General features: G+C 49.1%; 1 protein-coding gene across 1 annotated transcript; it reads left to right on the top strand.

The window, feature by feature from the left end:
• The first annotated feature begins 1239 nt into the window (after positions 1–1239).
• On the top strand, positions 1240–26377 carry ELF5 (E74 like ETS transcription factor 5). Its single transcript, XM_054585924.1, has 7 exons — positions 1240–1341; positions 8103–8227; positions 18815–19048; positions 22107–22157; positions 24502–24570; positions 25581–25776; positions 26236–26377. The coding sequence occupies exons 2-7, from the start codon at positions 8107–8109 to the stop codon at positions 26330–26332; spliced, it is 768 nt and encodes a 255-aa protein (XP_054441899.1). The 5' UTR covers positions 1240–1341; positions 8103–8106; the 3' UTR covers positions 26333–26377.
• Positions 26378–26805: the final 428 nt, after the last annotated feature.

A 26805-nucleotide genomic window follows, 5' to 3' on the forward strand; every position in this document is an offset into this window, starting at 1 on the left:
CACTGTTCATGTTTTTGTATTTATATGTTTGTCCCCATGCCCAATGTTCCAAAGAAAACCTAACAAACCAGTCCCTGCTTTCACTCTAATCTTGAAGCCTGCACATTGGACGCATGTCTTGGCTGCCCAAGGGAGCTGGAGGCCCAAAGCAAAAAGGCATAGGGTCATTGATGCTGGCCTGTAGACAACCTGAGACACTATTTTGCAATCTAAATTAGGTTGAGTTTTTACCCTCAGAGGACAGTCCCCAAAAGCAAGCAGTTCTGAGCTAGATACCTGAGATCTGACAACCATGTCAGGCCCCGCCTCATAGCTGTGGACACCTGAGGGCTCCCTAACTCTCTTCGGGTCTCCATCAATCAGGTGCGGCATGGAGGGTTGGGGAGGCCATCACGTGGCTCATTACATCCAGAGATGCTAGGAGTTGAATACGTTAACGTGTTCAATGCCCTCCTGATGTTTTGAGTGCAAAAGTAGAAGAAGGGCCCAACAGTGGTTCTACAAGCCAGTTCCCCTTGCTTGGTCCAAAGGCATACGGTTGGAGGAAATAGTAGAGAAGGAGGTTTCGGGCTACCACGCTCCATCAAGGAAAAGGCGATGGCCATAATAGCTAACAAAGGGCTTCTTCGTTGCTTCACCTGCATTACCTCAGGTGACCCTCACAGCTACCCAGTGGGGAGGTACTATTATTTGCATCAGAGTGATGCAGCTCAGACAAGCTAATTAAGTTATCCAAGGTGACACAGCTAGACAATGATGGACCTCGAGTTTGAATCCAAAGCCACCTCGCTGCAAAGCCTGTGTTCTTAACCGCTGCCCCATCCTGTCCTTCCTCCTCACCACCCGGGTGGGAAAGGGGGAGAATGACCTACTACACGAAATGCGGGACTCCGCCAAGCCAGGAGGGAGCCTCAGAGACAGGCACCAGGCTGCATTTGAGAGCTTCCCGGCCAGCTCGCCCGAATGAAAATCCCCGGCCAACACGGGATAGCAGGATGGCGCAAAGCTCCCGGAGGCAAGAATTCTCTGCTTGTTTACCGAGTCCCCTGCGCCAGGAGGGAGGGTGGTGAGCTGGGCACAAAAGCAGGATAAAGGTAAACTTTCTGCACGTGAGAACCGTCCCCCCCCCCCCCACCCAAGGAGCCGTGTCACACTGTATGTCACCGTCATCAAAGGGGCTGTGCGTAAACCTGAAAAACCAAACGGACCTGTCTGTAGGTGTTACTTATATCACAAGGCTACAGGTGCCTTATTTCCACCGTGCGTGCGCTGGTGCTGGGAGCGCCTGCCTTCTCTTGCCTTGAAAGCCTCCTCTTTGGACCTAGTCAGCGCTGTTGTCACGTAAGCACCTTTTCTTTGCTCTTTTGGATGAACTGGAAGGGGTGTCAGGGCTTAGAGGCTTGGGCCGGGGCCTGGGTCTGTTCGCCAATGGTCTCCAGCTCCAGGCGGCCAGCCCTTCTGCCCGTTCCATCAGTCACAGTGCCTCCCGGGAGCCGCTCCACTGCGATTTAACAACCGCTTGCCTGAGAGGGACACTTCTGCTTCCTCGGGCTGTGTGGCCACCCCGCCCCCCACAGACCCCACTCCCTCAGGATCACTTGACTACACCAAGGGGAACTGAGGGAGAATGCGGACAGGCACTCAGTTCCCTACCCTTCCTAAAGTTCTCTTCAGGGAGGAAAGCCGAATTTTACACCAAAAAAAAATATTCAGCTTCAAGGAAAGCCCCCCACCCGCGGCTAAACTCCTCCTTTCCTTCTTGGCCTGCTCACAGATCCCCCTTGATACAGAGAATATAAGCTGCCTTATTACAGTTTGGGGCTGCTGCTTCTTTTTTTTTTTTTTTTTTTTTCCCAGAAATTCATCTGTACATAATAGCTTTAAAAAAATTTTTGCCCCCTCACACCACACTTAATCTACTTCTGGAAAGTATACAATCTTTCCAGAAAAGCAATGGTTAGGTTTTTTCCACTGTAATCTCAGACCTTTTCAAAGACTGCAGTGTGCGAGGCAGGGTGGGGGGCGGGAGCGGTTCTTGTTCATTCGCCCCCTGCTGGCAGCCCCTGGTGGCACATGCTTCCTGCTTTACCTGAAGGCTGGGGACCCACCTTTGGTTGCGCTAAGAATTTTATAATCTGGAAAAGAAGCCGGAGACCATTAGGTACAAACCCCTCATTTTAAAGAAGAGGAAACTGAGGCCTAGAAAGTTAAAGTGACTTAGAGAGACAGCTTCGTGTTTTAGCCAAAGACCCATGGAGAGGAGTTGTTTGCCACCCTGAGTGAAAGCTTAATTCTGAGTCCTCATGTTCTCTGTGACAATGTTTTTCATGATTCAAGGTGTTCTCAGCAGGAATTTCCACAGTTTTATTGTCTTCTTTTCTCACAAGTTACCTGAGTAGCAACCTTTTAGATACATTGATAATGACTGATTTTCCCCTCTCTGGAAATGAATGTACGTGTTATGCCCCGTCCCCCACATCTATTACCTGATTTTATTAAATCCTCAGGTGAGGCTGAGGATTCCATGTTAAAACCCCCATTTCAGAGATAAGCTCAGAGAGGGTCATGGATTTTTGTGCGCCACATCTTGAATGAAACAAAAATCATTTTGGCAGGCTGAGTAGTAAGAAATGGGTCCATGTTTTGTGCCTGCGGGAACAGAGGTAAGATTGAACCCCCAATGGGTTTAATACACAACCAATGAGCTTTGCAATAGAGCCCATGGGAAACTATATGGCATACCTTCTGTGGGTCTTTGCTGGACCTTCAGAAAAACAGCCAAAAACAAGCAAACTAGCAAACTCCCTGTGCAAGCGAAAGGAAAATGAGGAATCTCTTGGCAAGACGTCAGCAAGGCAGTTCTCACAGCTGCCCTGGTTTCTCCCAGAAGAACAAACACTCAAGCACCCAACCCACAATCCTTAACAGCAAGTGTCGAAATAGTCCACTGGGTTTTCCTTCATGTGTCCCTTCGTTGGGACATCCAAAGAATGGGAAATTGACCCTGCCTTGCCTGCAGGGCTTGGGACCCAGGGGACATTCTGGTGTCACGGAAGGTTGGAAGGAGGAAAACCATGTTTCTTCCCAAAGAGCTGCTCAGATGTGGGACGGGAGAAGGCTCTCCCTGGCCCCCTTCCCCATGGTTCATATCCTGATGGCCTCGTTCTGCCCGGTGGTGTTTTGGTACATAAGCAGCCAATGTGTAGATGCTTAATTGGGTGAATTTTTGGTCACATGCCCAGAGTGAAGTTGATGATCTCTGCCAGGGTCAGGAAGGAATTTTCCTCCTCGGACCAACTGGCCAAGGCTGGGTGGTTTGCTCCTTCCCCTTTCTCTCTGGAAGGCTGAGCAGAGAGGCCTGGCTGCTCAAGCCATGGGCACCACACCTGCAACTGCTGCCTCGTGCGGGGCAAGGAGCCCACAGGCCTGTCCCTCGGACTGTGCGGACCCACCCTGTGCACACTTGGTGAGTGAGCCGGCTCTCAGAAGGGGGAGGAAGCCCCTGGAGTCATCGGGGACCTCAGCCTCCATGCCATCGTGCTCTCATTGTGAAAGGTACCTGTGGCCAGCCTTTCTTGTGTGTGGAAGGGAACACACCTGATTCCTCCCCCTTGCATGGGTTGTGCTTGAACCTTTCCTACTTACGAGGCAGCTAGAACGTGGGGGAAACTGATTCTAACAGCTGTGGGTTTGTTGATGGCTCTGTGGCGACATGTGGGTCTGTTGAGTGAGGGGCCAGAATGCTGAAGGGGGCTGGCTAGCCAGGCAGAGCATATCCAGCATCCACTGCTGGAAGGAGTGGGCATAGAAGGAAAGGGAGAAGAGGAAAGTGGGTGGGCCTTTAGCCTCTGTTTGTAGTGGTTTGACAGGCTTGCCTGACTGAAATATCCAAATATAACCAATGTACATGCATATGGGGATGTGTAGACGGGTTGGGGTATGTCAGCGCAATTGGGTGGGCGCCTGAAGAAAATCACGGTGCTCGGACACAGCCTGGAGTCTACCTCGTCAGGGTGTTCATTTAGTAGATGAGGAATTGAGGTTTGGAGGGGTGCAAGAGGCATAATCGTGACTCCCCGCCCAGTGCCCTTTCCATGAGGATGAACCAGCGAAAAACAAAAATGTGTGGCTAGAACAGCAGCAACCCTAGGACCTTCCATTATTCATTATTCATTATTGCTCTCACTAAGAAGCCTTTTTAGATAATTTTTTCTTAATCGTCTCCCTGCACCTCACCCTCCATGAAATGTTAATACCATAGAAATACTGTAAATTGTTAATGTATTGTAACCCTTTGGAGGGTTGTGAAACATGATGATAACATCTAAGATTTTTTTGACACCCCCCGCCCCCAGCAACCAGATTCTTTCCCTCTGGGGTTAGTGTCTCCCCCGTTGGGAATGCATGGGCTGACTTCAGGCCTGGGCCTACCTATCTCTGGGCCTCGATGTCCGCACGGAAAAATGGGGCCCCAAACAGCTATTTTTACCCACCCACCCTGTTCTACCTACATTAAAGAAATCTTAAGAGCAAAAATGTTCAGTTATTGCAAGGACCCTAGAAGGCCTAAGGAGCTCAGCTACTGAATACAAAGCCACCATTATTCTTGAACTCTCACACCTAGAGTGTGCTGGCTAAGGGGCCAGGGTCTTCCATGGGGAGCCCGGAGTTAGTAATACCCTAAGTACTGCAATAGCAAAACACACATGCACACACACACACACACACACACACACACATCAAACCCTTCTGCTGCTTTTATAAAGACATTTTCCCAAAAAGCAAGAAATGATTACAGAAGAAAAACAGCCCTGTACAGCTGAGTGAGAGAGCCCTTTAAGAAAACTAAATAGATACACACATCATTGGTGATAGGAGGAAATTACCAAAGGGAATCAGATACATACAGCACTGTGTACAAAACTAGAGATTACAGAGCAAGTGAGTGGGCCGTGTAAGGGGGGAAAAAATTCTTAAAGGAGGTAAATATCCTATTGATCAAAAATATCCCTAATTTTTATATGACCACATTTAATTGACCAATTGACTTTTGAGAGCTCTTTGTCATGCGTAGCTGAGGGAGTGCTCATTCCTATGGTGGTGTTCTTTTGTTTGTTTGTTTGTTTGGGGTTTGTTTTTTTTTTAATTTTTATTTTTAGACAGAGGGGAAAGGAGGGAGGAAGAAAGGGAGAGAAACATCAATGTGTGGTTGCCTCTTGCGCACCCCCCATTAGGGATCTGTCCTGCAACTCAAGCATGTGCCCTGACTGGGAATCAAACCAGCGACCTTTGGTTCGTGGGCCGGCACTCAATCCACTGTGTCACACCAGCCAGGGCTGGTGTTTTGTATCGGGAGGATTTCTACCTGACGTTGAAGACCTGGGGGCAGTTTTCTATTTTCTTCCTTGTGGAGTCCACCTCTCCTTTCTCTGAGCGCCACATGAAGACCGTGGCGGAGGTCTGCGGTCCTCTCCTCACTTTTCTGCACCTCTGGCCCAGAAGGGCGGGGGCCATTTTCACTTTGCGCTCTCACTTGGGGGAACTTCCCTGGTGTGGATTCCAGAAGGCAGAAGGGGCTTTAGGCTCCAGAGGCTCCGCCCTTTCTCATAACCTCCTACCCCCATCCTTCTGCATTCTGCCTCCCGCTCAGGATATAAAACCAGTCAATCCGTGGGAAAATCAGAGTCCAAATGCAGGCAGCCTTGACCTCTGTTTGATACGGCTCCCAGGGGCAGATCCGTGAACACGATAATCCTCCCGAAACGTTAACCCTCTGCGCACATCAGGAAGGAGGTTCCCTGTAGGGTCCCTTCATTGATGGCACAGAAACGGTGCCTACGTGTGAGAATTTGAACTTGGTAGTTTATCTAGGTTAGTAGCACCATTCTCATGAACATTTGATGGTGATGATGATGTATGTGTGGGTGATGTGATCATGAATGTTTTTAGAAAGGGAAGCTGATGGGCTGAGAGTGAAAAAACTTAAGAACTTTCTACATACAATGTAACATTGCCACCAACTGGCTCTGTGACCTGAAGTGAGTTACACAAATTCCCTGGGCCTTACCTTTCTCGCGTCTCGAATGGCAGCGTGAGGGAAGGGATGGGAGTCTCAGTACTTTCCAGCACGTGGTACGCACGCCACGCATGAAACACACCTGAGATGAATCTGGTCCAGGGTAGGCAAATTCTTACTTAAAGAGTCAGAGAGTAAATAGTTTAGGTTTTGTGGGCCAAAAGGCAAAATCAAGAATATTATGTAGCTACCTACATAACCCTTTAATATGTAACCATTTAAAAATGTAAAAAATCATTTTTAGCTGCAGGCCATTCAAAACCAGGTGGTGAGCTGGATTGGACCTGTAGGTGGTTGTTCACTAACCTCCAGTTTAGGTGGCGCATGGATGAACAATTTTTATTTATATGCTTTTGTCTTCATTTTTACCTATGTTAATAAACACTGACTTTTCATTTATAGTGGCGATACAAAATTTTCCTTTTAAAAATATATTTCTGTTCAAACAAAAAGGTTGATTTTTTTTTAATGTATTAAGTAATTTATTGTGCCAGTAGGCAAATGACTAAAGTTGAGGAACACTGGACTAGATGATTGAAAAGCTCCTGACCATCCTAAAATTCCATGTGCCTAAGAGCCCAAGACCCAGAGTCTAGTCTTCGCTCTGACACTGACAGCTGTATGACCTTGAGCTGTGGGGTCTTCCGTGCAAAAGGGGGGTACAACCACCTTATCTCCTCAACGTTGGTTCAATAATAAGAAAAGAGAAGTCAGGAAGACAGACTTCTAATCCACCAAGGATGAATCATGGGAATATGGGAAGCAGCAGCAAGAACCTCGAAAGATGGGTCTGATGGGCAAGAATGGGCAAGCGCGGGGCCCCGGCCTGGACCAGTCACCTGGCCATTTGGTCTCCCAAAGTGTCCCGCATGCCAGCGTGAGCAGGGATGAGAGCACAGCCGTCGGGGTCGTGACTCCTTAAACACACAGACCTGAGCTGTCACCCAGACGCACCACCTGCCAGCGAGGGGGTTCAGGGCACGTTACCTGGATTGCCTGGGTGTCCGCTCCTCATCTGTAAAACAGAACCACTACCAGAACCTGTCTCGGAGCGGTTGTTCTGAGGAGACCATGAGTGTAAAGTACCAAAGTGCTCAGCATGGATCCAAAGGTGTGTCACAATTATCACAGGCCCTCACACTCTTATCCAAACCCCTGGGGCTGGGGGTGCTGCAGAATTCACAGTTCTTCAGGCATTAGGGAGGATATACAGTCAGTGTACATACAGCAAAATACAGACTACCCCTCCCTAGGTGTTTCTTCTAGTACCGCTTACACGCATTGGCATTCCTGCAGTATATCACATAAATATTCGTTAAGTAGAATAAATGAAATTGGAACTATAGTTACCAAAATATATACTGTATATATAGTTTATATGTTTATGTATAGTATATAGTTGTATACATAATCTATATATGTGTATGTATAGTATATTGTTTATATTCGTATAGATGTAGCATTTATAGAACAGTATGTAAAAGTATACAATATCCATTCAGGACTGTGTTTTGCCAGGAAACAAGTTTGCACCAAAGACACACTCACACTTGGTTTCAGAGCTCTCAGATTTCTGAATTGTAGATAAGGCTTCGGGGGTACGCTCATTTGTAGCAACTCCTGCCCTGTTTTCAGAAGCATATCATTAGGCATGATAAGCCAGAGTTCAGAGGTCAGGTGTGAGTGAATAGGAAAAGTAAGGAAAGAGGCAATATTACATAATAAGAGCCTCCATCCTCAAATCCCAGTTTTGCCACTTACTGGCTGTATTACATAGACAATTGTCTCAGCCCTTCTGTCTCAGTTTCCTCATCTATGAAATGGGAATAAATGTGCAAACCGCACGGGATATGATGAGGATTAATTATGTCATCATACAAAGCACTTAGAAGGAGGCCTGTCTCTGAGGAGGCTGCCTGTTTGTAACTGCTCGCTGTCATATTACAACCATGGTGGCCTGCAGGGGGTCCTGCAGTGTGGCTTCCGGGGGTCATCCGCCTCCTCACAGGCTCTCCTGCCTTTGCAGGGTGATGTTGGACTCAGTGACACACAGCACCTTCCTGCCCAACGCGTCCCTCTGCGACCCTCTGATGTCGTGGACTGATCTGTTCAGCAACGAAGAGTATTACCCTGCCTTCGAACATCAGACAGGTACGTACGTCAGGAGAAGCCCACCTGAGCTGGCACGAGCTGGAAGTGGTACTGTCCTCAGGCAGGTGACACAGCCATGCTAGGGGCCTGAAAATGCCAGCTGTCCCCAGCATCAGGGCGGAGGGCCACAGGAGGCCTGGGTGGAAGGAAGGGCATCTTCTGTAGAGAGAAAAGCACTGGAAACCTCACCCCAACCTTCCCAGCTCTGTGGCCTTGGGGGATTCCACTGAGCTTCCTGAGCCTCATTCTGCTGTCAGGTAAAATGCAGATGATAAGACCAATCTCTTGGAGTTATTATATTGAAACAAAGTAGTAGACAGAAACCCTTAGCCGGGAGCCTAGTGTGCTGTGATTGCTCAATTTTGGTTGGAGTTAACGTTGGCTGAATACGAGCTCTGCACCAGCCCCTGCGCCAAGCACCCGTCTCGTCCTTGGGGAAGCCCTATGAGAAACAAACGATTATGATTCCCACTTTAGAGATGAAGAAACTAAGGCACAGAAAGGCTAAGTGACTCACCCAAGGTCTCACATTTGGTTCAGTTTCATGCAAGGTGACTGGAGCTCCTGCATTCTTAACTATCCCACATGGTCAGCTTATAAATGGTGGGAGGCTGGGTTATTGATAGTAATGTTACTGCTATTCTCTGAGATTCTATCTCCTTATCCCTAAAGCAGGGGTGTTGAGACTGACTGTAAGGATTAAGGGAGCCAGAGTGTATGAAACACACAGTCTGGCATGAGCAAGTGCTCGGCACATAGGAGTCCCCCTGTTGTCCCCCAGGCTGCCCTCCCCACCCTTCCTCCTGTCTGGGCCCGGTTTTCTCCACCTGAGAAGCAAGCATAGGGCCCTGTGCACATCCCGTGCCAAAGGAAGGCCAGCCGAGCTTTGCCCCACAAACCCTCTGAGGACCTCTGTCCCCATGTGCCTGGGTGACTGCACACCACAGCAAACTTGGCTGGCCACAGCAAGGCAGGTGCACCCCCTTTGGGGACAGCAGTGATACAATTAATGGCTAATCAAGCTGTCAGTCCTCACAGAGCCTTACCCCTGTGCACTTTGCCCTGGCAGGCCCACCCTCAGGTCAGGAGACCGGGTCAGGAGGCAGCACTCCCTGAGGGAGGAGCCGGGAGCGGCCAGGCCTCCGAGGGTGCCTGCAGTGTCCACCACCACAAGGAAGCCCCTGCCCCGGGCCAGATGCCGCGGCTGCACTGACAGACGCGGGGCACTTGCCTGCGCAATTCAGTCCTGCACACACTCCCAACCTGCCCCCAAGCACATACGTGCACATATGACATTTTGCACCCTCGTCTGAAGGGTCCAGATAATTGCATTGGAGCCTGATTCATTCGGATACATATTACAATTCTCCTTCGGGCCTCAGAAGCACCTCGTTCCCCAGAGAGGTGATAAGAAATGTATATGATTTTCTCCCCTCGAAAATGCAGGCTTTCCCATCCCCATCTCCGCTCCATGTGTTGCATGATGGTGGCCCAGCTCCCAGTCCTTCTCTCCACCGGGCATCTCCCAGACCTGCATCCTGGGCGTCCCGTCTTCCTGCCTCGTCTGCAGGGAGGCCGTTGGAGCCGTGGCGAGTGGGCATGGCCCCCACTGCTCCCCACCGCCGCCCCGTGTGCTGTCTCAGGCCCAGGAGCAGCAGCCTCTGTCGTCTTCACAAGAGCTTGCTCTTTGGAGCCACGCACCCTAAATGCAAAGTCTGGCTTTGACACCCTCTTAACCTCTTGTGCCTCAGCTTTCTCACCTGTGAAGTGGAGATGGTACTAATGCTTGCCTCACAGACGGGTGAAATGCCTGGGACAGAGTCAGGCACGTAACGAGCATCCGTCGGGTTTAAAAATGAAGGATTCGTTTCAAGCAGGGAAAGTGAAAAAGTTCTGGAGATGGACAGTGGCAATGGCTGCACGACAATGTGAACGTCCTTAATGCCACTAAAGTGTTAAAATAGTAAATTTTATGTTACGTATATTTTACCACAATTTTTTTTAAAAAAGGAAGAGTTAACCTAAGTGATTACTAGTAGGATTGCCAATGTAGTTTAAATCCAGTACTCTCAGATATAAAGACACAGATTTCTCCTGTCAGAAGCTTCTTCATTTCCATCAAATGTAATCAGGGATCGATTCAGGTCATTTCTAGGAACGCTTCCAGAAGCTTCTCTGATTCCTGCGTCAGGCAATATCACAGATGTAGCCTTTTTCCTCCATCACCCATTGAGAGAATAGACATCCCCACCTAGGCGTGAGGTTGATGGAGATAATTTTGACTTACCATCTGGGCCTCTGGATTTTAGTTGAGTGTCTCTGTCCTCCTAAAGGTCGAAGCTGGGTGGTACCAGCGAGCACCTGGCACTGAGCGGGCCTCCTAGCTGTGGCTGTCCTCAGAGCCCCACCTGTGGGAGAAAGGCCGCGAGGTGCCTGCTATCTTTTTCTTACCCAGTGAGATAACACATTGGTTTGAGCATCTGCAAAAGCCCCTGGGGAGAGGGACATGTCCAGAAACAACCAGCTTTACCCCTGGACGCTGCTCTGCAAACTTCGTGTGCTTAGTGGGCCGCAGGCTCTGGGACAGCGCTCCTGCCTCATGGGAAATTCCGTCTTGAATTCAGGGTTATCCCAGCAGCTAGCTCTGCCTTGCACCGGCCCCATGACCTCGGGCAGGTTTGATGTAACATTGCTGAGATATACTTTCCCCAGCTGGGATAGTACCTGCCTCCTGCAGCTGGAGGGACCGACCGAGTCCACCTATCAAGTGGGTAGCAAAGCCCCGGGCACTTAGTAGGTGCTCACTGTGGCCAGAAACAGCTGATGACTCCCAGTTAATGGAAAACAAGCTTTGTCTCTCCTCTCTCCATCTTTCATATTGAACAAAAGCGACACAGATCTCAACCTTTCCAATTCAGAATTTTTGACAGCTTAGATACCAAAAGGAGAGAAAGGGAGAAAGAAATGAAGTGCTTCTGTGGCCAGGTGGGTCAGGTGGTTGAAGTGTCATCCCGTACACCAAAATGTTGTGGGTTCAGTCCCCGGTCAGGGCACGTATGGGAGGCAACCAATTAATATTTCTCTCATATCGATGTTTCTCTCCTTCTCTCTCTCTCCTCTCTCTCTCTCACTCCTTCTCTCTCTAAAATCAATGGGCATATCCTTGGGTGAAGATTAAAAAAAGAGAGAAATGACGTGCCCCCGAGACAAATGATGTCCACGAGAGGGCAGAGAAGAAAAGACACTCAGCCTAGTTAGGAAGCCCAGCTGGTTTCACAGCCTTTTCACAATGGCTCTAGCAGGGGGCAGCTGAAGCGGCGCTGACCACAGAGGTGACCTGCTCTGCAAAGGCAGCCTGCTCTTTGAAGCAGGTGCTTCTGGCGTGGCTGCACCGCAGGCTGGGACTGGACAGTCCGACTGCAAAATACTCTAAAATTTCATTAACTCATCTTGGCCCACCACATACTGGAAAAATGTACCAAAGGGGGGCCGTCTGTATTTTACAAGCCCATAAGATTTATAAAAGATCACCTCTCCGATTAAGTTCCAGTAGCCAAACCTCTAACAAGCCGTGACGTATCCTGGCTTCACCCCTGCTTTCTGGGACCCTATTCGCAAGCTATACCTGCGCACACGCACACGCACGCACGCCCCGCTTGCCAAGGTGGCCACACCCCCTTTGCTTTGGAATCGCGTTTGCACGTCGCAGCCGAGGTTTCCAGGTTGGGCAGCGTTCAGGGTCCCTGGGAGGTCCCTGGAAACCTGGAATGACAATCGAGAAGGCCAGCCTCCAGCTCCTTCCTCCCCATCTCCGCCCTCAGGCAAAGCTCCTATCCTGTAATTCTGAGGACAGTACTGCATAGTGGTTACCAAGGCTTGGCGGCCATGGCGAGAGGATACCTCTACGACCTACTCTTAGCTCTGCCATGTCTCCCTTGAAAAGGGGCTTCTCCCTTCTGTGCCTTACTTTCTCCATGTACTTTGTAAAATGGATGGCATGATCTAGGACCTCCTAGCACTGTGTTGAGGGTGGCAGGAAAAAGCTCAGAATGTGGCAGCCATTGGCACTCACTAAGCGCGTGGCAAATGTGTTAGCTATTATTACACAATGGGAGATTTTATTTGAAGAAAGAACTTGGAAAAATGGTGCACGGCCCACGATCTTGGGTATTAACATCCAGAGGATCAGGGAGGGAGGCATTTGGGTCCTATGCAGGCTTTGCTAAGAAAGATTCACGTGCTAGGTGTAGAAGTTTGAGAGCACATGCAAAAGAAAGAGTAAGGATTTCTCAATCAAAAGCAGATAAATAAATACAAAATCGCTGGAAAGGTTGCGGGGAGCTCTGTGGCAGTAGTCGCATTCCAGAACACCCCCAAGGAGAGGGCTCACATTGGCCACCGCTGGCCCATCGTGCACAGGCCTGAGCTCTCTGGGCAGCTGTGGCCCCGGGGCCACCCAGGGCTGGTGCTGTCCACGCTCCGGTACTCCACACCCCCGCCCCACATCTTCCTCCCCCCGCCACCCCACCGCCCGCCCCCCCGCCACCCCCCCCTCACCCACAGCCCTTTGCTGATGCCCAGCCATCCCTTCTTGTCTTTTCTCCATCCAGTTTCTGCCACTGGCTAGGCTTGTTTTCTTTTTTTCCATCTCCTTGTCTAAGTCATTCCACAGGCTTAGAAGGAAAGCCAAGAAGGGCTATTGGACGGGGCTAGACCAGCTCTGGGAGGAAACCTGGAAGCAATTTATCTTGTCAGGTTTCCCCTCATAAAGTCCTTCCTTTCAGTGACAAAGCCGCAATTGATGGTGCCCGCGCTACCCAGTTCACTCACTGGTTGCCCTGGGCAAAAAACTTCCCAACTCCCAGTGCTAATAAATCATGCTAATTACGGTCCAGCTGTCTAACCCGGGCCTCCTCTGATCCAGACTCTCCGTCTCCCTTTACCTGGTCCCAGGGCTCGCTTTGCTCTGCTTGTCCCTCCACTAGGCTGAGGCCCCTGTAGGAAAGGCCTCATGTCCCTGAGAACAAAGGTAGTCCCCAAAACACAACTACTAACAGGTGACATGTCAAAAGCTTACTATCGTCCAGATAACTGAGCTGAGTTCTTTATAATCACCATTTCTTTTCCTTTTTCACAGCAAACTTCCTAAGAGGTAGGCACTACTATTATTCCTCTTTTACAGATGAAGGAAGCTGAGGTCCAGAGATGTTAGGAAACCTTGTTAAGATTGCACAGCTAATAAGTTGAAGAGCCAGGACTGCAAGTCAGGAAGGTCCATCTCCACAGCCCAAGCTTAGTTACTCCACACAGTCCTGCAACTCCCATTGGAAGGCCCCTTTCTCTCCAGGTCAGTTGATGGAAGCCTAGAGTGGAGGGTGGGAGCAACAGCCTGGCAGGTTCATGTAGCTTCGCAGACTTTCCCATCTATGCTCCCCGATCAGCAGAGGAAAAAGGTCAAGTTCTCCTGCAGAGGATCTAAGGCCACAAGTCAAATCTCGAAGCTCAAGCTACTTTTGCAATCCACGGATTTTGCATTCTGCTGCATATATATTTTGTTGTAATTTGTAAAAAGTCAAAATCTTCCCCCAAATTCTTGCTTCAAGTGAGGCTCCAAAACTACAAGCAGTGTTAGCTTCAAAATTTCTGAATAGGAAGGGCTTAGGGGCAGCCATCCAGTTGAAAGAGAGGGTGAGGGGACTTACCTGCATTTCTTTGACACGCTCTGCATGAGACTGAGAAGAGATCAGGTATCCGTGAGAAAAAACAGAGGTGGGGGATTAATGATGGACCCCCTCCCTGGCATCTCCGCTGAAGACAAACATGTGATCCCTCACTCCTGTCACCCACTGTCCACTCTGGGTGCTTGGCCCTTGCCCGTCCACCCCAGTGTCAGAAGCATGGGCCTGGAGCATGTCCTGATCATGAAGCATTTTACAAAGTCACACAGACCCACCTGTGTCCCCATATTGTGAACCGCATTGGCCAGCTTACTCAGGCAAGCAGTACAAGGACAAGTTAGCATGGCTAATAATATAACATCTTTGTTTTTCATAAAGAAATTAAACCCAAAGCTCTGGAAAGGAACAAAGTTGCTGGCCTAAACACACTCAGAGGGAGAAAGAGAGAGAGAGAGAAGAAAAAAAAACATGTTAGAAGTATTTGAGGAAATCCAATTAAAGTAGTGGTTTGGGTAGCCCCAATATTAACAACTATAAGTCGGTGGTATTTAATGAGCACTTACCACGTGCCTGACTCTGTTCTGAGTGCTTTCCATGTTTTGATTCACTTAATCCTTCCAAGCACACAGTGAAGGAGGTCCTATTATTCCTATTTTACAGATGAGCCCCACGAAGGCAGGACCCCTAAGTGTGAGACCATGTACATTTTCAACTTTTAAGGGGAATCCAAAATAGCAGCAGCCCTGGTTTCACGTTCTACACAGGGATCTCCAAGCTCCCTTCTGGAGCTACGAAGGGGAAGCCATCTAGCACCTTCACCTCAACTCCCAGCAAAGCAGTGCTGCCTTTTTCCAAATAAGTTTCAATTTGAAGAAAACACTATTCAACTAAAAAAAGAAATTAAACTCTTAGCATGCCCACTCTAAACAATAATATCAAAACCATGGGAAGTTCTCCACCACAAAGTCACTTCCAGGAGGATCCAGCCTGTGAAAGTGTATTAGTTGGCCTTCAGAGTGCTTTTTAAAAATTAAGTTACTTGCCAGCCCTTAAAAATCATGAGACTTTACACAGCAATCTGGACCTGGCAACACAGGGCCCACCTTCCCACATGGCAACGGCCAAGTGGAGTCGGGCAGCAACTGTCCGCTTGGCATGAACTTAGCTCCTCAGTTCTTCTTCCCAGTGCAGCTGGCCCTTACACAAGTGTCCTGACCCACTTCTGACTTCAAAGGAGCTGACAAGCCCTGCTCCATAGTGGCCTGTGGATGCTTGGATTAAGTCTACCCGGTACTGGATGCCACCCGTCTCCAACTGGTAGACGTATGCAGAAGGGTCTCACACCTCAGCTTCTCCAAAAAGCTTAGATTATTTTATGAACAGTAGATGCATGAAGGAAAACACTTTATATTCCCAGATTATTTTATGAACAGTAGATGCATGAAGGAAAACACTTTATATTCCCAGATGACACAACTTAGTAAAGATAACATATTCTGTGAGTGTATCACCACTTCTTTTCTTTTCTTGCCATGAGTTCATCTCTTCCAGGTAGCAGAGGGGTCTTCTTCAGGTCCTTCACTAGGGTTGCAAATATTGTCATTATCAGTCTCTCTACACTTTTCCTGATTTGTCAAACCTGCCTCTGTCCAAATCTTTTTTTAGTCAGTCTTTAAGATGTGTATCCAATTTGGTCCTCCTCAACCAAAGAAGAGTGATATGATGGAAAATTTTCACACCCAAAGGAGGAAGAGTTGCTTACTGACTAGGTGTGCGGCTTTATTCAAGCCCCATAACCTCCCAGAACCTCAGTGTCCTCACCGTAATGTGGAAATAATAATCGCTGGTCATTTAGCCGGTCGGTTACCCTCACCGAGCGTTCACAGTGGGCTAGGCTGGGCTGTGAGCACTTCCGGCTGTGAGGGAGCAAAGCAGAGGCGGCCCTGTGTCACGGAGCTCCAGGTCTGGAGGGGGAGCAAGGCGGGTATGAATCCTAATGAGAAGGGCACCGCAGGGAGACGAAGACTCTGAGAGGGTGGCCTGAGCTGTGGTCTTGAGGATAAGCAGGAAATGAGTTACAAGAAGGCAGATGGAGACCCCGTGCCAGGAAAGGGAAGACGCTGAGCCAGGAGGCCATCATGAGGGAGTCGCAGGGGATGAAGCAGGCCTTCCTCACCTCTGTCAGCCTCACCTCTGTGGCCCTCATTATAGCAAAACTGGGACCCCGGAGACACGCCCCATCCCGGAAGCGCCCATGTCCCTGAGAACCGGGGTTTCCTCTCAGCTCCGGGGGTTGCCAGAAGGACTCCCCTGGTGAGGAAAGCCCGCCGTGCTCAGCCCTGGCCCTGGCTTCCCTCCAGGGGCCGGAGCCACACACAAAGCCTGCTCTGTGGGCAAGATTCAAAGGAGAGAGCGGAGGAGAAGGGAGCCTGTGCCAGCAACACCTCCCGCGTGTCAGCGCCCACCCCCACCCCGGCATTTCTCTGAATCCTTCAGGCCCTCTTGGCTTCCAGAAACAACATGGCCCTCTTCAAGTGCCAAAGAAAATAACGAGGGGGTGGAAATGGAGAGAGGAGGAGGATGGAGACTTGGAGAAACCTTTCTGTGAAAAGAAATAAGCTGTGTCCTCCAACAGCAGGGCACCGATAGCCATCTGTGCCAGATCTTAGCTCGGGTTCCAGGGTGGAAGAATTTCAAGGCTCATAAAAATCTCTCATCAGAATACCAGGGAAGGAAAGCGCCCTTCTTAGGTTTACTCAAGTCAGAAATCAGCAGATAAAAGCACACACCAAACCCAGGAGTGGCTGCATTATTTTCTCAGGAACCCAGCTGGTCACTAGGTGCCCTGCACCGGCCGCTGGTCAGGGAGCCAGGCGAGGCGTCTCCACTCGTGCCCCTTGCTCTCCTCACCCACTGGGCAGAGGCAATGACATCAGCCTCAACCCTCCTGGCACAATGTCGACCTTTGATCCATGTGCATGTAGAATTCGGATGAAAATTTAAAATAAATTAAAACAAATCTATGACGTGTGACTGTCCCCCAATCCCTTCTAGGGGAGGAAAAGACATTTCTGGAAGGGCTCTGAGTTTTAAAGGGAGCTTCAGTTTTCTTCTTTTGGAATAGTCCAGTCGTACCTATTGGGAGAATTGGAGGAACTGGAGAGGCTGACGTGGATGCCCAGGGAGCAGACACCAGATGGCAGAGAGCCCGTCTCCTGCCTGGGCCTGGAAGCTCCGCACCTCCGCTGGGGACAGTGGCAGCAAGTGCAGCATTTAAAGGGGTAATCGGAGTAGCCTCCTTGCCCTCTGCTATGGAGACTAACTCCAGAATAACCCTCCCTGCCGTGCACACAGCCTGAGCCAGTCGGCTCTCTGCCTTTCTCCTTGGGCCTTCTTTCTGTCTCTCGCTCTCCGGCTGCCCCTGCTTCTGTCTCCATATTTCATCTCCTCTCTGTGCTGAGCCTCTGAGGACAAGTGTGATGGAATGGGAAGAATAATGGCTTTCAAGTTCAGACTGGGGTTCAAATCTCAGCTCTGCCGCACACTGGCTGTGGGATCTTAGGCAAGTCCTCCATGACTCAGGTTCCTCACCTGCAACCTCCCAGGGGACAGGGACCAAACCTCTTATTTACCATGAAGCCTTCACACACAGTTTTTTGTTTTGCATATAGTAGGTGTTTAGTGATAACCTTCATAACAGCATTAAAACCTGCCAGGCTCTGTTCTAAGTACTTGTATATGTGTTAACACATCCAACCCACAGAACAACTCTATGATATAGGTGCTTTCATTATCCCCATGTTACCAACAAGAAAATGGAAGCTCATTTATTGAACGGATGAAACATGAATGAGTACCATGGCAGCCGCAAGAGTTATTTATGTCAAAGAGCCTGACGTGGTCCCTCACCTCTTCCATATCCTGTGGCTGCCACTCTTTCTGCTTCCCCTGGCACTGGGGCAGGGCCATTAAGCACCGAATCCAAGCCCCAGGCCAGGCACGGCCACTTCCCAGCCTCCCCAAGAGGGTGGCACCCACTCTGGGTATGAAAAGGGGTCCTCTAGAGGGAAGGGAAGGGGCACTGGTCTTCGGATAAAAATTCCTTAAAACACCCCCAAAACCACAAAAACAGCAATACAACCATCACTCCTCCCCACCCCCGGAGGAGTCTGCTATGGTGGTCCAAGGTCTGTTGGACTGCGGGGCAAACGTCTCCACAGCCCATGGCCCTTGGCACAAGGTGGCTGGAGACCATGCACAAACCAATAGCTAGTGTTGGCAACTGTCCCTAAGAGCAGAGGGAATCAAACCAGCTTCAAATGGTGCCTGGCACACAGTAGGCATTTCATAGCTATTGAACTGATGGATAATTTTCTACATAGCACACAGCCTGTACATTTTAACTCCAAACTACAGAGTAGCCCTGTGTGTTGGGCATATTATCCTCATTTTACAGATGAGGACACTGAGGCTTAAATTCCTCTGCAGCCCAAGTAGCAAGCAGCAGAAGCAGGATTTGAACCAGGCTTGTCAGACTCCAAAGCCTGTGCTCTTGCCACCGTGTTGTCTGAAACTGAACCACTGAGGGCCTTGTTCTTTCCTCCTCCACGAATTCCCCTCTTTCCAGGCACCCAAACTAGGCCTGGCCACTCCCAAGCCATGACTGGGTTTCTCAGCCCTCTCATTCCCTCTCCTGCCCTAATGTCCACCCGTAGGATCCAGTCCCCTCTGGTTTTTACTGCAGAATAGAAGGTGACCTGGGCCCCAGCAGAACACCCCAGGGCTGGAGCCCCTTTCAGCTCACTGAACAAGGGACGAGGATGTTAATAGAACCAGAGCCGCCTTCAGGGGGCCTTCCCCCGGATCTCCCAGGGGGCGCCACCCCTCACTTCTCTCTCCTCTGGTGCAGCGTGCGACTCCTACTGGACATCCGTCCACCCCGAGTACTGGACTAAGCGACAAGTCTGGGAATGGCTCCAGTTCTGCTGCGACCAGTACAAGCTAGACACCAACTGCATCTCTTTCTGCCACTTCAACATCAGCGGCCTGCAGCTGTGCAGCATGACTCAGGAGGAGTTCATCGAGGCGGCCGGCATCTGTGGGGAGTACCTGTACTTCATCCTCCAGAACATCCGCTCACAAGGTCGGTGTCCAGAGGGTCAGGCCTCCTGGCGAGGGGCCCAGATCAGGGCCAAATGACCTCGTCAGGTCCTTCCCTGCCACGGGATTCCCACAGCAAAATGTCACTCGCTGGACCTTTTTGTTAACCAAAACCTCTTGTGAGAATTGGGGACTGTAGGTAAAAGGGAACAAGTTACAGGAAAGCGAGTTGAGTACATTTTTAAAAAGAAAAGCCAAACTGAAAAAAAGCATTCAGGGACCACCCAGGACCCAGGCTGGTACAACAAAATAATACATTATGTTCAGAAAGATTGGCAACTACAACAGGTGAACCCAAAGAGGTTTGACCTTTTATGCTTATAAGCAGAAAGGAAAGGAAATTAACTAGACCCTTTCCTTCCTGTTGCCAGAAGAGTCAGACTGTCATTTTATTTCATCACATTCTTGATGGTCAAGGACCGAACAGCCAGAAGTTGGCTCTAGTCACATGGTTTAATGCTTCAACCCACTCTGCAAGAGTAGAAGGTAGGCCAAGTTTGTTAAACCTGGAAAGGTTTTTTCAGACCATATAATTCTGTATCCTCAGGTCTCAGATAAAGGAACAGAGGTCCCAAGCGGTGACGTGGCTTCTCCAAGGTCACTCAGCAAACAGGTCTGAGTCACGGAAAGTCAGTATAAAGCAAGGGCTTTGCGATCGGAAAGACCCACGTCCCAGCCCTGGTTCCAGCACCTCGGAACCATAGGGCCTCCCTGAATCCCCACTGCCTCATCTGTATGATGGGATGATACACCACCCCCCACCCCAGGCTTCTTGGCAGGAATCGGTGAAATATTACCTGGCACAGCAGATAGGGACACAAGAGCAGTGAATGACAGCTGTTCTTGTCATCATGAATACAACCGCGAGGCAGGCAACGTTAAAAATAAAGAAAACACATCTCAACTCAAGTTTAGGAAAGATCTTTCAGAAAGTTAGCACCTTCTTTTGAAAGGGCTGCTTCAGAAGATACCAAAGATAGGAAGCTCCCTGTCTCTGGAGATAATCAAGCAGTCTAGTCACCCCCTGCTTGATGGACATGCCGTGGCAGGGATTCCTGTTTGAAGGGAAAACCACAGAGAACTTCTGGGTCTAGGATTCTTTGCCCTCCTCTGATCACGACTGGCTGAGGGCAGTGGAGCTAAGGACGGGCACTGCTAAGCTTCTGCCCTGAGAGCCACGGCCCTCCGGGGTCACAGAGGGGACAAACAGACCTGCCATCCCCTGTTGTCTGGTCTCTGCTTAACTATCGCCAGTGACAGTGACCGGCCAGGAGCTGGGAGCAGAGGCCAGTCTGAGCGAATCACAGCAGCTCAGGAGGGAGTGTGGGGCTCCGTTCAGAACCTTCCCAAGGGACGCCCTTGCACAGGGATCCCAGGGCCGCGAGGTGGGGTTCCATCCGGGAAGAGAACACAGTGGGCATTGCCAGCCGTAGCCGATGTCGGGTCGGTCAAGTTCATCTACATGCCCCAGCAGCCCCTGTGCTGGGGTCTCCCAGCTCAGGCACCTCCCTTCCCTGGCACTGGTTTTTTAAAAAAAATAAATAACACCCTGTCCCTGGTCGCATTACCTCAGTGTCTGAGCAGAACGAATAAGCTAAAAACCGTCTTTCTAAACAGGCCGTAAGTTGCCTCTTCTTATTCGGACAATGTCTGGAGTCACAAAGCCACCTGGAATGGTGGAATTGCAGGCACTTTAGACCAGGGCAGTTACCGTGCTGAGCAGTAAAACCCTCTGCTCCCTCCTCAGAGTCCTCCGTTCCCATGCCTCAGATGGGAATGCTAATGTGTATTAAAAGATATGCATTGCAACCAAAGTTTAGTGTCCCAATCTGCCCAGGACACATTGTTTTCACCCATTACCCTGGAATACTTATCATTAGCCCTATCTTTCATTCTCCAAAGTGTATCCATTTTGGATAATAAATAGAAGGGTGAACTGGTTGTTACCTAGTTTAGGCCTTATATTACCCCCAGAGATTAGGGCTCTGGCAGACAAGGACAAAATAAACACATTCTGACAGAGACAGGAGCTGAAGGGAGCCCTAGGGCCTGACGTGCTGTCTGGCTCAGTAGGCATTACAGTAGGATTTCAGGGCCCCAAAACACAGGATGCTGGTCCCTGGAAGGTGCGGTCAGCAGGCAGGGCAGAGCGCAGAGGGGGAAGGGGGACTTTCGCGGCGGAGGAGGAGAGGAACAGTTTCCCACCAGTCCCACTCTGTTCTCAGCAGCCCTTTGGGCAGAGAGAGCTGAGGTGCTGTGGCCAACCAGAACCAGTCCGAGAAGGGCCCAAGGAATAAAGTCACAATGTGCCCTCCCTTTTCCAATCTCCTTAGTAAATGGAAATCAGGGCTCACATTGGGCACCCAACAAAAAATAGGTGTCCTCCGGCCTGTGCAACTTCATGAAAACATGATCTGAAACTCCTATTTCACCTCCAGCCCACCCATTTTCCAGGGAAGCAAACCAAGGCCCAGCCGTCTCCCAAATCCTCATATCAGGTTGTGCACCCGGCGGCCTGCTAGGTCCACTGTCGCCTTTGACCAGCATCCAACAGGCATTGAAACTCCCAAGGAATCAGAGGCCAAGTCACAGAGCACAGACTCCTAGAGCCAAAGGGGAGCTCAGTGGTGGTTTTGTCACGTGCTGCCAATGAGAAGCACGAGCCCGGAGACGCAGTGACCGACCAGGCAAGGCCTCCTTGGGTTCTGTGGCCCCGCCCAACTCGGAGCCCAGGCCTCCTGGCCACAAGCCAGGACTCACTTCCCAGTGCCCACTTGGAAAATCTTAGAGGCTGCTGGGACTCCTGGCCCTGGGGCTTTCAGGTGGCCTTTAAACACAAGGAGATTGTCGCCTCTCAGTGGTGGCTTCACAGTGACCTCATACAGTCCAGGTGGCCTCCAAGATCCCTTCTGAAATAAAACTCCCCCACAGGGGGACAATCACTCCCCGTCTTCCTAGCGTCTTCTCCGGGCCCGGCCGGGGGAAACCAAGATTGCATGATATGACTTGTACGTTTCTTTCCACACCCACCCCCCTGCCAGGTTACTCCTTCTTTAATGATGCTGAAGAGACCAAGGCCGCCATCAAAGACTGTAAGTAGCCAAGTTCAAGCTTCCCAAGGTTCTGTTGAGGCTGCTGTTGGGCACATGGGCTTGACCATTTTTTTAGGACCACACTGAAAGGCTGATGGTCTGAAATATGCACAGATTAGGAGAAGACAGCAGGGAAAATGTAGGGGATGGAGCCTGGGGCTTGAGTCTATAATTTCTTAGCCTATTCCAGTTTCCCTATCTATAACATGGTGTGTGAGTTCCAGAAACATCACATACAAAGCACCTGGCACGTGCCAGCAGCACAAAAGCTCCAAAACTGGCATTCATTAACAATAATCATCATCCTTAGTAACCATTAGAGGCTTTGAGGTTCATAGTATCTACAAAGAATCTGGGCTCCCAAAGCAGATCAAGTTTATAACTATAAGGTGATGGGGGACCTCACTTGGTCATTCTGTATATTAATCCTCACTGTTTTGCAGGTGGAGAAGGTTTAGGAAAGGGAGTTTTGGAGCTTTGATTTTTTTTAAAGACGATCATGATGATTGTTGTTCGTTACTGAGCCCCACGCAAAGGCTCTGGCTGGTGGACCAGGCTCCGGGTCCTGGGCAGGCCCCTTTCCTCCCTAACTTCAGCTCATTCATCTGCAAAAAAGAAGACAGGGCACATGGTGACTCCTCGGAGAGGTGCACGCTGAGGGGCAGACAGACAGATGGTTTCTAATGATTTCTTTCTTTCTCTTCCTAAAGTCCCAAGCAATCAACGGAGGATTCAAATTATTTGGTTAATCAAGGGCTTTTTATTCAGAGCTCTAGTACAGGAAGCCAGGTGGGCTTAAGCAGGTGCCCTGTGCCCCCACAGAGCCCAGATGCCCTCAGGAGCTGCTCTGCATTCCGCATGAACAATGCTCCCACAGAGGTCCCCAGCTCTGATAGAATCTCCTCTCATCCATTTGCTGTCACAGGGTGGGGGTGGGGGTGCCAGCCCCAGCTTTCACCACCAAGCCCAATCCAGGCAAAGTCCCTAGAAGAGCCGAACCCATGGAGGCCCATGGGCCATTCCTGAGTCTGAGGCCCAAGGCTGGAACCCAGGGCAGGCACTTGCTGTCTTTTCTAAGCAGCGGTGAGTTTGACCTGACCACCCCTTTCTCAGGGGTCTGTGTCTCCACCTATAAATGCTCGTCTATTTGTCAGCCTGCCTTCCCCACAGTCTAGGAGGATGATGAGCTAGGAAGGGATATTGTGTCCCATAAGCCATTTACCTGGATATAAAATTAGCCACAGTTAGAGTCAGTACAATAATAATAATGGCAGCTGGCATTTATTGAGTGCTTACTATGAGCCAGGTCCTGTGCTGGAATCTTTACAGACACCATCTCAGGTAATTTTTCTATGACCCTATAAGCCAAGTCCTAGTACCACAGCCTTTTTATGGCGGGAGAAACAAAAGCTCAGAGGTTAAGATAATGAGGTTAAGGTAACAAGTTTAGGTAACAGACGACCCAGTGTGTCTAAATCTGAAGCCCTGAATTGCTTGCTTCCCTCATCCATCTCTTTCTTTCTCCTTCCATTCATTCATTCATTCATTCAACAAACATCTATTGAACACCTACTATGTGCCAGGCCCAGACCTAGGTACTGGTCTCTTCACTTTTACTTATGTTCCTTCCAGTCTGTCCTCCATGCACTAGCCAGAGAGATGTCCTTAAAATGTGAATCTTGTCAAACACCAAAGTCTTCATTTTACTCTTAGACTAAAATCCCAAGTTCGGCAAAGAAGGCCCTACATGACCTGCCAGTAGCCCCCTACCCCGGGACGATCCCCCTCCACCCCCTCCTGGGCACTCCACACACCTGCTTCCTCGGTCCTCTCTCTGTGCTTGGCCTGCACATGCTGAAATACTCTCTCCCTCCTCCTCATGCGGCTCCTTCACACCTTTGTCTCTCAGAGTAAATGCCTCCTTTTCACAAGGCCCTCCCGGGCCATCCATCTAAAGTAGGTACTTCCCTCCATCCAATGTCGTTTCCCTCATAACACATAAAACCATGGCCAATTTGTTTGTTTCATTTATGTTTTACCATGGCCATTAGTCCTTAAATCCTATGTGATCAGGGATCAAGTCTGTCCTGTTTGCTCTTGTATCCCCAGCACATTGCCCAGAACCTGGCATAGAGCAGGTCCCCATCGTTGAACACAAACTCTCCTGAAAGACAACTGAGCCATAGGCATCTTTGCACCCCCCACCTACTAATTACCCAAAGTGCCTATCATGGTGTCTTCTACCACAAAGGTGTTCAATTAATGTCTGCTCATTTGGGTGTGATTTGAGGTCCGAATGTGGCCCCTAGATCCCTTCTTACCGCTGTAAATCATTCTATTTCAGATGCTGATTCGAGTTGCTTGAAAACAAGTGGCATCAAAAGTCAAGACTGTCACAGTCATAGTCGAACAAGTAAGTGTAGGGACACCTCCTTTCCTTTCTAATTTCTTTAAAGTATTCACAAGAGAAAGTAATCTGCTTTCATAAGCTTTGGAGCTGAGTGTGTAAGTGGGACCGGTTATTTCCCAAAGAAAGTAGTAAAGTAACTGACCATGGTTTTTATAAGTGTTATCAAATTTACATCTATTTCTTTTTCACTTGGAAATGGCACTACAAGAATTAAAATGAGGAAGCCGTGCTCTAACTCTGTTAAATAAAGGTTTACTTGTCCTGGTCAATGGGGGGACCCTTCCCACTGAGGTACTCAGGGACAACAGTAAAGAAAACACGATGAGTTGGCAATTCTGTTAGCCTGTCCCTGAACTAAGATCTACCCAGTGCAGATGATTCTGCCAGGCTTGGTTCTAGCCACTTGATATGTATTAAATCATAATCCTCTAACCGCTGCTATGAGGTAGGAACTCTTATTGTCTCATTTTACAGACATTAGAGAGATTATGATGACAGACCTAGGCAGAGGTGAATTCATGACCCAATCCCAGGAAGCTGGACTCCAGAACCAGTCGTAACCGCAATATAGTGGAACAAGAGAAATCCCAGCTTTTCATGAAAAATATAACTTAAGATTGGCCCACCCAGACAGTTGTGACTGTGGGATCTTAGTGGGGATCTTAATACGACCACAGTGCCCATCAGAAGGAAGGAAAAAAATTAGTTGACAATCATTTCATTAATTTCATAGGAATTAGTCCATGGTTCCACAGAGCAAGGAAAAGTCCATGAACCACAGTGTTGCTAGTCTATGTCACTTTGGCGTACCTGTGTGTGTGTTTCATAATTACTCTACTACAAGACAGACATTTCACAGCTTAGTGAGGTTCCGAGTAAAGCATGCCATCAAAATGATGGAAAATAACCCCACAAAGCAGCATTTCTCATGGGTGAATGAGCAGTTGCACAACTCTTCCCTTAAAACTAAAACTTAAAAAAAAAAAATTGAGTAACATTTCTTTTTTCAAAAGGCCTCCAAAGTTCTCATCTATGGGAATTTGTGCGTGACCTGCTTCTATCTCCCGAAGAAAACTGTGGTATTCTGGAATGGGAAGATAGGGAACAAGGTATTTTTCGGGTGGTTAAATCAGAAGCCCTGGCAAAGATGTGGGGACAAAGGAAGAAAAATGACAGAATGACGTATGAAAAGTTGAGCAGAGCTCTGAGGTAAGTTAATAGCATGAAATGCCGTGAGCCTTCAGGCACAGTTATATAAAATGGCTAGCCATAGAACATTAAGTTGTATTTGCAGCCTTTTTCTTGATAATTGAAAGGTCATGATACAACACTTTGGTTCTTCGTTACTGGCGGGATTAGGGTTTGTAAGTGGACACGCCATCCTTTTCGTTCTTGGCAGCGTTCCCCGGGAATCACTGTGAATCCGGGCCATGTCACACATACACACACACACACACATACACACACGTTTTGAACTGAACTGTGGTGAGGCTGAGGCTTCAGGGTGTCTGGGAAAGGTTTAAGTGTAAGCTGATAACAGGGTGTGAAAACACCAGGGTAACCAAAGACCAGCCTTGTCACCTGAGAAGAATAAGGAGAGTGTTTACGTTCTGTTGTTTTCCTGTGGTGCAAACGCTTCCCACATTTCTCTTCTGCTGTCTTTCACAGGTACTACTACAAAACAGGAATTCTGGAACGGGTTGACCGAAGGTTAGTGTACAAATTTGGAAAAAACGCACATGGGTGGCAGGAAGACAAGCTATGATCTGCTCCATCGTCTGGTTCGTCTTACGGATTTCTGTCTTTCCAAACAAGCAGATTGCAATAGACATTTGAAAATTTTGGTTTCCTTTTTTTTTTTTTAAACTTGCAAACATCCTGATAAAATTTCCCCGCATCTCAGCTTACATTTGGATTCAGAGCTGTTGTTGTTGTCTCCTTGGGGGTGATGGCAGCAACCCTTAAGAAATCCTTTTTTTTTTAACCTGAGGGAAGGAGGGAGTGATCTTTTGTACCTTGACCACACAAGACCCCCCTATTCAGGAGGTGCAGAACCACAATAGTCAGGGCAGCTCGGAGAAAAATGACCCAGTTCTGCCCTTAGACTCAAACCAGTGCTCCCATCCCAAAAGCTCAGAAGTTTCCACTCATTTAACTTTGGCAGCTCACAAAGAAAAAAGTGATTAAGTTTGTAGTTAATGTAACAGGAGGGGGGTGGGATATAAGACAAACATACTG

This window comes from Pteronotus mesoamericanus, unplaced genomic scaffold (genome assembly GCF_021234165.1).
Source record: "Pteronotus mesoamericanus isolate MK-2021 breed Mesoamerican mustached bat unplaced genomic scaffold, CSHL_Meso_final contig_90, whole genome shotgun sequence".
NCBI lineage: Eukaryota > Metazoa > Chordata > Mammalia > Chiroptera > Mormoopidae > Pteronotus > Pteronotus mesoamericanus.

What these genes read in the sequence shown, in the direction of transcription:
- ELF5 (XM_054585924.1), top strand. Translation starts at nt 8,107, where the DNA reads ATGTTGGACTCAGTGACACACAGCACCTTCCTGCCCAACGCGTCCCTC. An exon ending in CCAGAACATCCGCTCACAAG is followed by an intron (nt 19,049 to 22,106) that starts GTCGGTGTCCAG and finishes CCCCCCTGCCAG; the next exon opens with GTTACTCCTTCTTTAATGAT. An exon ending in AAGTTGAGCAGAGCTCTGAG is followed by an intron (nt 25,777 to 26,235) that starts GTAAGTTAATAG and finishes TGTCTTTCACAG; the next exon opens with GTACTACTACAAAACAGGAA.